Source organism: Trachurus trachurus (genome assembly GCF_905171665.1).
Source record: "Trachurus trachurus genome assembly, chromosome: 6".
NCBI lineage: Eukaryota > Metazoa > Chordata > Actinopteri > Carangiformes > Carangidae > Trachurus > Trachurus trachurus.
In genome coordinates, this window is record NC_139897.1 from 133,959 (window position 1) to 143,568 (window position 9,610).

At 41.9% G+C, this 9,610-nt stretch overlaps 1 protein-coding gene across 1 annotated transcript; it reads right to left on the reverse strand.

Annotated features, from left to right (window-relative positions):
- Nucleotides 1-580: 580 nt before the first annotated feature.
- borcs5 (BLOC-1 related complex subunit 5) lies at nucleotides 581-8,825 on the reverse strand. Its single transcript, XM_083974518.1, has 4 exons — nucleotides 8,378-8,825; nucleotides 6,382-6,525; nucleotides 3,294-3,451; nucleotides 581-2,085 (listed from the first exon to the last, which is right to left on the reverse strand). The coding sequence occupies exons 1-4, from the start codon at nucleotides 8,433-8,435 to the stop codon at nucleotides 1,852-1,854; spliced, it is 594 nt and encodes a 197-aa protein (XP_083830644.1). The 5' UTR covers nucleotides 8,436-8,825; the 3' UTR covers nucleotides 581-1,851.
- Between the last annotated feature and the right edge of the window lie 785 nt (nucleotides 8,826-9,610).

Consider the following 9,610-nt stretch of genomic DNA (forward strand, 5'->3'; position numbering starts at 1 on the left):
GATGGCCCAGACAACATCACTACACCTGCACCAGTACAGCCACAGATATCTTCATTGGAGGAGACCAGTCCAGGGGTAAGAGAGAAATATGCAAGAACTCTCTCACGTCTGGATGTGTTTTAAGTTTAACAAGCATGACCAGACAAACAGCCAACAGATGTAGTAGTGAAATGAACTTCATTGCTGACCTCAAAATGACAAAAAGATGACTGTTTATTAAGTGTGACTTGACAGGGGACTTGTGAATCTTTGGCATGTGTGATGTTGTTTGTCTGTGAAAATCCTACAAACAGATCAAACTCATGCTGAAATTTGGTATAATTATGAGGAGTGGTTGAACAAAGCAGGGGAACTTGATCAAAGTGTTAAAGGGATAGTTCACCCAAAATTCAAATTTCACTCATTATCTACTCACCCTCATGTCGATTAAGGGCTGGGAGAAGTTTCAGAGTCCTCCGTGGCTTCTCTGAGTTACCGCACAGCAGTATTTGTCCATATAATGGTTGTCAATGGATACCACTTTTCTTCGTCCAAAAAGACACACCAAAAAACATCCAAATACCTCCATACTGCTCGTCTGTAATGTCCCTCTTGTATTGAAGCCCCGACATGAGAAATTGTTCCGCTGGATTTGCACTGACACAGGAAGAGCAGTGAACTGAGACACTGGGAGCTTCTGCTACAAACAAGCTTAAAATATAGACTTATTTAATTTTTTTCAGAACAATTTCTCATTCAATACAAGAGGGACATTACAGACGAGCAGTATGGAGGTATTTGGATGTTTTTTGGTGTGTCTTTTTGGACGAAGAAAGTTGGTATCCATTGACAACCATTATATGGACAAATACTGCTGCACGGACCCCCCTGTAACTCAGAGAAGGAACGAAGGACTCTGAAAATTCTCACAGCTCTTAGTTGACATGAGGGTGAGTAGATAATGAGTGACATTTGAATTTTGGGTGAACTATCCCTTTAACTGATTACATCTGTATCCAATTTTATGTGCAAAGCTGAAGCACCGCAGTGTCTGTTTAATGCCTTTTTAAAACCTTCCTTGACAGCATGCAAACACAACTGCTCAAAATAAATTAAAGTGAAGTTCCTCCAGACATCGCTGAAGTTCACTGTGACCACTGTCCCAGAAGAGGTCTCTAATTTTCCTCCAGTGTGAAGCACATCCATGCTCTTTGCGTAATCCACAGGCAACAATCCTTCTCTGTACTTTCCGAAAAGTCTCTGTCACGACATCCAAAGATGATGAACTGTCAATAAACAGTCAATCTGCATACAAGCAGGTATCTTTAAACAGTATATGGCGTGGGAGTGAAAAATGAGTAATGTGACGTGCGTGATCCAAAATCAGTTCACGGCAAGTTCTCAAGTGGCCTTGGTGTTTTGACAGGAGTACATGAATCTCAAGAGCAGCACGAAACATTTTGAAATGTTCTTCTGGTGCTCACACATATTTGAGTCTCTATAAAAAACCTGCAACACAGCTGCAGGACAAGTTTTTGGGGCATATGGAGTTCATTCTGTTACTTTCATATTCTGTCAGATTAGCAAAAAAAGAAGTCTGTGCCTGTAAACGAGCCGGTTTGTTCCCTGCAGGAAAGGGAGTAGAGTTGATGTGCACCTGAACGCAGCATTTTCAAGTCTGCAGCTGCTTCAGTGGGGCTGTTCAGCGGCCAGTAGCAGAAGTGATGTGAGTAAACTCAGGTGTGTGTTAGCTGTGTTACAGTTAGTAAGATGTTGCTCATTAAGATCATGTGTTCATCAATTTGTCCTGCATTATTATGAAATAATAAAGGGAAGTGATCATGGAGACTGAGGTGGGGGGCAGCTGTGTTGCTACTTTGTGGCAGAATCTCCATCGGGCCTCATGCTGAAGGGCTCCAGGCGCTCGCTCTCCGGCAGCATGTTGTTGAGGCGCTCCATCAGCGGCACCGTCTGGTCAATTCCCATTTGGATGCGTCTCAGGATCATGGACATCTCGTTGACCTTCTGGATCTGCTCGGCATACTTTGCGTAGCGCTTCTGACGCTCCTGCATTATGCTGAACAAGGTTTCCACTGACAAGTCCATCTGGAAAGAAACACGCAGGAGGGACACATTTGTTGACACTTTTGAGGTGACAAAATGGAAAATGTAGTTAAAAAGACAATCTATGTGTCTTATGATTTTTTTTTTTTAGCACAACCTTTCCCAAATACAGCTGACTTTATTAAATAGTCAAATGCAAAACTAAAATCATATTAACACTGAAACTAACTTACATTCACTGCATTAGTGATCCTTCAAATCAATGCTCTTCACTAATTTTATTACCCAATTACTGGGCCTATAAAACAAAAAAAATGTGAAAATGTTCATTACTGTTTTCCAACACTCCAGAATCCTCACATCTAAGGCATAGGAACATGTGAATATTTTGCACTTTTGCTTGATGAACTACTTTAAAGGGACATTGTGTAGGAATTACTCCCATCTAGCGTTGCGGTTGCATATCGCAAGCAACTCAATCGTATTTTTCATGCTGCATTCACGTGAAATTGGGCGGACGGCAGACGGACGAGAGCCGCTGCGGCATAAACAAGCCTCTATGTAAACAAGTGGTCCGTCAGCACGAGGCAAAACAATACACGTGACAATATGTTGTCATGGCGATGTGGTATTGTTTACCTGACCCACGTTTTACCGTCTTTCTCTGGACTTCTGTGACTAAAATGACATCTGGTTTGTTAGCGACGGCCGTCTGCCCGACTGCAGGTGAATGCAGCATCAGTGTAACGCTCCATTCCTCCTCACTGCGTTACCGCGGTGACTTTTCACAGACGCCACCTCGACCTGAGCCGACAGCTCCGGTGTCTCAGCTGAGTTTCCGTGGTTTCCTACCGTCACGCTGCCACTGAAGGTAAAAACATGGAGACACCACATGGCAGCAGCACCGAGCTTACCCGCTCCATGGAGATATGAATGATATGAACGGCTCATTCAGAGCTGAAAGGAACACTTCACTTTGTTGATGGGGGGATTACTGATTAATGAAAAACAGACTTTTGAACAAAATAATCGATTTTCGTGAATAGATAACAGGAGAAGTTACACAATGTCCCTTTAATGATTCATAACTAATGAAACTGGCCATCAATTTTGTGTGGACTGTAAATGGGCTGTGGAAATAAAAACATGCTCATGCGAGTGGTTCAGACATTTCTTTATCCTGTAGGTATTATTCCTGGGAAACTAAATGACAGTAATCCTGCATAATAAATGTCCTGTGGTATTCTAACCTCTTTGATCCTCTTGACCAGGGCGTTCTGATCAAAGGCCACAGCCTCAGCACACTGGTGGAGATGGTCCTGGTACCTGACGCAGAGCTGCAGAACCTGAGCAGCATCCAGCCTCTCCAGACACACGCTGCTGGGTGACGTCTGACCACTTAGCACTCCTGTGCAGAGAGATGTTCAGAGGACTTAACATGGACGTGTTCGAGTTAGCGCTTGACAAGACACAACACTTGGCAAATGATAGTAATTAGCACAGGATCTGACAGAGCTACCCGTCCTGCTATTTCAGGAGTCTGACAACACAGGGAACTTGGCTCATTATCCACCTTCTAACACGGTGCTAATGAGCTGCAGTGACAATTAGCTGCACTGCACAGTGTTTGAAAAAGGACCGTTGGGAACTAGTTGAAAATAAGACGAAACTGTGAAAACTGAAATCATAGAACGGACAAAAGATCTGTTCTGTAACTCCTCATGAAATTGTCTTCGTCAAAGGGACGGCCCTTTCCTGCATGTCATTCCCCCTCTCTGCCTCCCCATTTCCTGTCTCTCTCTCCACTGTGCTGTCAATTAAAGGCAGAGGTGGGAGAAAGTCCCTATGTTGCAAGTCCAAGTAGAGTCTCAAGTCTTTGCTCTCAAGTCCCAAGTCAAGTCCAAGTCCTAAGATTTTTGTTTCGAGTCCCAACCAAGTCCTAAGATTTTTGTTTCGAGTCCCAAACAAATCGATTATAATTAATGATAAGTAAAGATCATGACCACGCCTAAATTGTTAAGTTGTTTATATTTTATTGTTAATGTTCTGAAACCTATTCATCTGTTTATTTTTTATTAATATTATATTGTGATATGCTTTGTCAATATAAGCACTGCCTTCTCATGCCAATAAAGCTATTTAAAATTGACGTACAGTAACACGCCAGAAATCTTGTGTGATCAAACGTGATCTGACGTAGGCTACTCTTTGATGGTAGCCATGGTGCATGGATGTATTATATAGATCCATGCCATGGAGCCGTTAGCCACACTGGTTTGTTATGCTACGTGTGCTGCAGTCAGCTCGCTTCTTTATCGGTTACATTCAATTTCACGTCACATTCCGCAGAGCCGGTGACTCGAGATGGTCGGCTTCCCCCACACACAAGCCGACTTTTGATCCAAACGGTCACGATTGTTGGGACCAACAATCGTAAATACTGAACATGTTCAATATTTACGATTGTCGCCGCCGACCGTTTTACGAGCCGATCGTTGGGAGAATTTAAATCTTAACACACCACACACCACAGGAGAATCTCATAAAATACTCTTAAGAGCCAAGATAATCGGGCAATTTTTGTCTTTGGTCGGAAGGGGGAAAATCGGGGCCAAAATCAGCCAGATTATCTTTATGTGTGTGGTAGGAATTAGTGTGTTGGCATTAATTATAGCCTACACAGCCAAGACTGATAACAGGAGTGGGTTCTATATAGAACGTCTCTGGCTGGCTGCTGCAGTATAACATTGATGTGACACTTTTTTAAATATTTTAATATTTGTGCTAGCTGCTTGTGACTTGACTTGAATTCAAGTCAAGAGGGTTAAGTCCAAGTAGAGTCTCAAGTCTTTTCTCTCAAGTCCAAGTAGAGTCTCAAGTCTTTGGCATCAAGTCCCAAGCGAGTCCAAGTCTTTTTTTGATTTGATCAAGCAAGTCTTAAGTCATCAAAATCGGGACTCAAGTCCAAGTCAAGTCTCAAGTCTCAAGTCCAAGTCCACACCTCTGATTAAAGGCAATAAAAAGCCCCCCCAAAAAATACTTTAAGCAACATTCAAATTTTGTCACTGTCAGGACTCACCAGGGAGATCCAAACATTACTACATCATATTTAATCAATTTAGATGACAGTTGTCAGACTTCTTTCAATTGGGACACCCCTTCAACAATCACATACGTCATCACGTAGTCTCCATTGGCTTTTACGCAAGCAGATGCGGCGAGCTTTTGCCAGAAATCCAATCGCCTTGTACCATATAACTTAATAAAATAAAACTTAATGCAGACTGATCGGTTCATTGTAAAACATTTATTTATTTTTGTAAATGTGGTGATTAATGTACGTAGGCTACAGAGCCCAGAGGCAGCGCTGCTCTTCTATCCAAGAATACACATGAAGCTTCACTTTTCATTCAAACAAACAATGCTACTGCCACAATTGTTAGATTTCATCAATGAGACCAATATTTATCTCCTAAAAAGAATTTAATAAGCCGGTAGTAAACCTCTAAAAACCTGCGGGTAAGTTAATTAGCGATGGCCTTCTCTCCCGGGATGAGGACGTAGTTTGGCCGGCGGAGCAGCGCTGCAGACCGGCTGCTGCTCTGTGAGGAGACGCTCCTCATGGAGCTTCACTTCTCTGAAAAAACGTCGGAGCAAACTTCTAACCAGCCGTCATTTGGATAAACTAACCGCACAATTTGGGACCTAAACAGTTACTTTCTCGCATGAAAAAATATTAAAACTTAATAAAGTGACGTAATAACAGCGCTACAGCAAGAAATAAAACAGCTTTTCGTTTTACAGCTACCGCTGCCGGCTGCATTCTGGGAAACTTTTCATACCCCTCCGTTTGAAGGGGTATGTAGCCCTACCACTTCCCCCTACCCCTCTGTCCTAACGGGAATTGGGACACCCCTACCCCTACACGTGAACGCACAAAACGGAGGGGTAGGGGTAAGTGGTAGGGCCAAGGGGTGAAATGGGATTGGGCCTAAACCTGTGCAGTGGCCTGAATTAGTATTAGTGGTTGAATAATGACTACTTGTCATTACACAACAACACATTGAAATTCTGTGGGCTGATATTTTTGTGAGCAGCATACAGTATCTATCAGAATACATGCTCAGTTATCATGTAATTAGGTACACAAATTATCAATTCAGACTACATCCCTGCAATATGTATCCTACCTGCATAAAAAAGTCGTACAGTCTCAAAGAACTGACCATAAACAACTTATCGTTGTGACTGTATTAAATTGTCCTTCATTTTAGATGATAAACTGTCTGGAAGATGACACTGAAGTTGTTGTCAGAAGCTGGGAAACGTAAATGGTACCTTTCAAAAGCGGCTGAAAGGTGGGTATTTCCTGGAGCTTTATGACATCTGGGTCGTTGTGGATATTCCGCATAGACTGGGTCCCCTGGGCCACAACCACAATGTCATCCATCTTTGCCTTCTGCTTTGCTGGGGATGGCACCACTGCAATGACAATAACGTTCCTGTTAATACTGAAAAACAAAAATGACCTCACATCACTTCAACTTGCTGCTTCAAAGCAGCTGGGAAAAAATATAAACGTGCAAATATCAAATATCTGGTTTCCTGGGTCCTCTATGATGATACATACCGTACCTAATGTATCATGCTTTGCATTACAATAAATGATCTTTGATTTAAAGATAATTTATTGTAATGCAAAGACTTTGAATATTGGGCCAAATTGGGCTTTGGTACTTTTTATTTTATTTTACAAAGGCCAAACATCTGATTGGGCAAAGGACTGCCTAATTAATCACACATTAATCAAAACTATGTATGTACTGTATATATTTTTGTTATTGGATAATAATCCAATCACAGCCTGTTAGAAATTTGCACAGACGCTGTAATAGATTCATTCTGAGAGACATTCATTTACTCTGTAGTGTGAAAAAGTAGATGTTTGTAATTTGTTGAATCGTTTTCCTGGGTTAACCGTTTAAATCTCACAGTACTTAGCATTTGATTGGATGAGCTGCGTGTGTTACCTAAGTCTTGAAAATCTGTTTGTCCATGAACATGACTGAGGTGACAAGGGAAGAAGAAACCGCTGAGACGATCTTAACCACAGTGATGCTGATCCTAGAAAGTCAATTAAAATAGAAGTGTGGACAGAGAACTTTAATGTTTATGGCTGTTGTTTATCCTCTGGGATGTTTTATGTTACCACAGGTGATACAGTATGTGTAATCTGTCCTGTAATGATGTTTTATGTTTAAATGGATTAATGTCTTGTTCATTAAATCTACAGAAAAGAAGACGCTATGTGGCCTATTTTTGATGTGTATCATTTTCAGAAGGTGTCAGTCAGGCACAAGGGGGCAGGATTACACCGGGAAATTGAAAGATGTTGTCATTTATATTAAAGCAGAAGTAAGCGATCTGGTGGTTTTGGCTAACTTCTTGTCAGCCGATGGAGTTAGCAGTCCCCGCCCTCGTCCCTACGTCACCACATTCACGCGCATCCCTTGGCTGCACACACAGAGAGGACCGCCCCTTTATGCCGTTCTCTCTCCTCATTGGATAAAGGTTGTAGGATACAAGGAAAGTTTTCTCCTGGGCTTACAGCAGAGCAGAGTGACTGACAGACCCGTGTTTCAGACCAAACACTCTATAGAAGTGATTGCTGTTTGAAAATATAACTATTTAAGACTTATATTTACACAAATATTCCTCTTACTTCTGCTTTAACAAGTATACATAACTGTTTGTGTTGTTGTTTGTTTAAGCCATAGCCGTATGCTTAGTGTCTTGTAAACCCATGTGGATTGGACACAAAAGATGTGCATGACACTTACAGTATGTTGTTGTTGTTTTTTTATCACTTTGGGATAGCTTTACTTGTCTTAATCTTAAACTGAGCATTGTTTCAAACAAGAAATATGAATCCTATCTTCATACAGAGGCTCGGGTCTCTGCTCGGGTCCAGTGGCCCATTGAACCTGAGAAAAAAAGTCACAATTCACTTTTTTTCACAGTGGCCCTAATCCTCTTCCGTAGGTTAGAGCTTGAATTATTCTTATTACAAAGAGCACCTGGCCTGTGTATCTTTCAGGTAAATGATGTAACGTGGTAAGAAACACATGTAAGTGTAATCTCTCATCATTTGGAGGTGTAATGAATCAGGGGTCAGTATGCAGTAACCTCTCTTGACCTTACTCTCCTCCAGCAGTAGTGACATACAGCGACGCACTGTCACCTCACAGAAACCTTAGAAACCTTGGTTTAGCTGCACAGACACCGATCAAACCCCCTGAATATAATGTGTATTGGTTGTAGAGGATAATCTTACCTGACGAGCTGTAGTCGGAGTGTTTGTGCTCGGCTTCGCCGCTCTGTTCAGCTCCCATGTTGTTAACGTGTGGCTAGCTAGCTAGCTAGCGGTCAGCCTTCGTCAACGTTATCAGAAAATGCAGCTGGACAACCGCGAATAGATGGTACAGTAGATGGTGGACCAGCTGCTGTACTCACAGGACCTCCGAACCCACTCGGCCTGACAAAGACACTGTCATGTCGCCAGGAGAGGAACTGAAAGTCAGGGTGCTCTGCAGTTCCAATGCTAGCTATGCAAGCTAACGGTGAGGTAACTATCAGCTATTCCTGTTGCAGTGTCCCGGCAACAGGCCAAGGAGCTGTAACGTTAGTTTAGGACAGCTGAGCCCTGACGCCGGAATGAAGGAATGAATCAATCTTTATGGTAACGCTCTACGACACACCACTAGCTGTAGTCCATGACGAGGGAAGGGAACACTTCCGTAAATACTGGTCACGGGGTCTGTCCAGTGTCTCCAGACCGCCCATTGGTCTGCTCCAGACTAAACGGTACCGCCCACTCACCATGGATGTATTATATTATGCCACTCACTAACACTTTTCTACACCTTTGGTTACAGTGCAGACCATATGGTCATCTTGCTTTAACACGTTTCTGTTGGTGTTTCCCACCTATATAGAAAAATAACTGATATATTCAACAAATGTGATCAATGTGAGGGTTATTGGACAGGTTCAATGGGCCACTGGACCCGAGCCTCCGTATGAAGATAGGATTCATATTTCTTGTTTGAAAGTCACAAAACTCAGTTTAAGATTAAGACAAGTATAGCTATCCCAAAGTGATGAAAAAACAAACAAACATAAAAACCACAACCCATCTCAGGAAATTCATGTAAGGCATAACATTAACAAATACACACAAAATGCTCAGGGTCTCTTCTTTTTGTTTGAGGTTACACATTGGGAGATTAATATAAAATTATAGCAATATAGGTAATACGTTTGATATGTAAGGCTATACTTGATCAGTATAATATAAAAGACAACATCTTTCAACTTCCCGGTGTAATCCTGCCCCCTTGTGCCTGACTGACACCTTCTGAAAATGATACACATCAAAAATAGGCCACATAGCGTCTTCTTTTCTGTAGATTTAATGAACAAGACATTAATCCATTTAAACATAAAACATCATTACAGGACAGATTACACATACTGTATCACCTGTGGTAACATAAAACATCCCAGA

Excerpts from the sequence above, each read along its gene's own strand:
- borcs5 (XM_083974518.1), bottom strand. The coding sequence starts at position 8,435 with ATGGGAGCTGAACAGAGCGGCGAAGCCGAGCACAAACACTCCGACTAC. Across the intron at positions 6,526-8,377 it reads CTCCGACTACAGCTCGTCAG|TGGTGCCATCCCCAGCAAAG; the intron begins GTAAGATTATCC and ends TTGTCATTGCAG. Across the intron at positions 3,452-6,381 it reads CTTTCAGCCGCTTTTGAAAG|GAGTGCTAAGTGGTCAGACG; the intron begins GTACCATTTACG and ends CTCTCTGCACAG.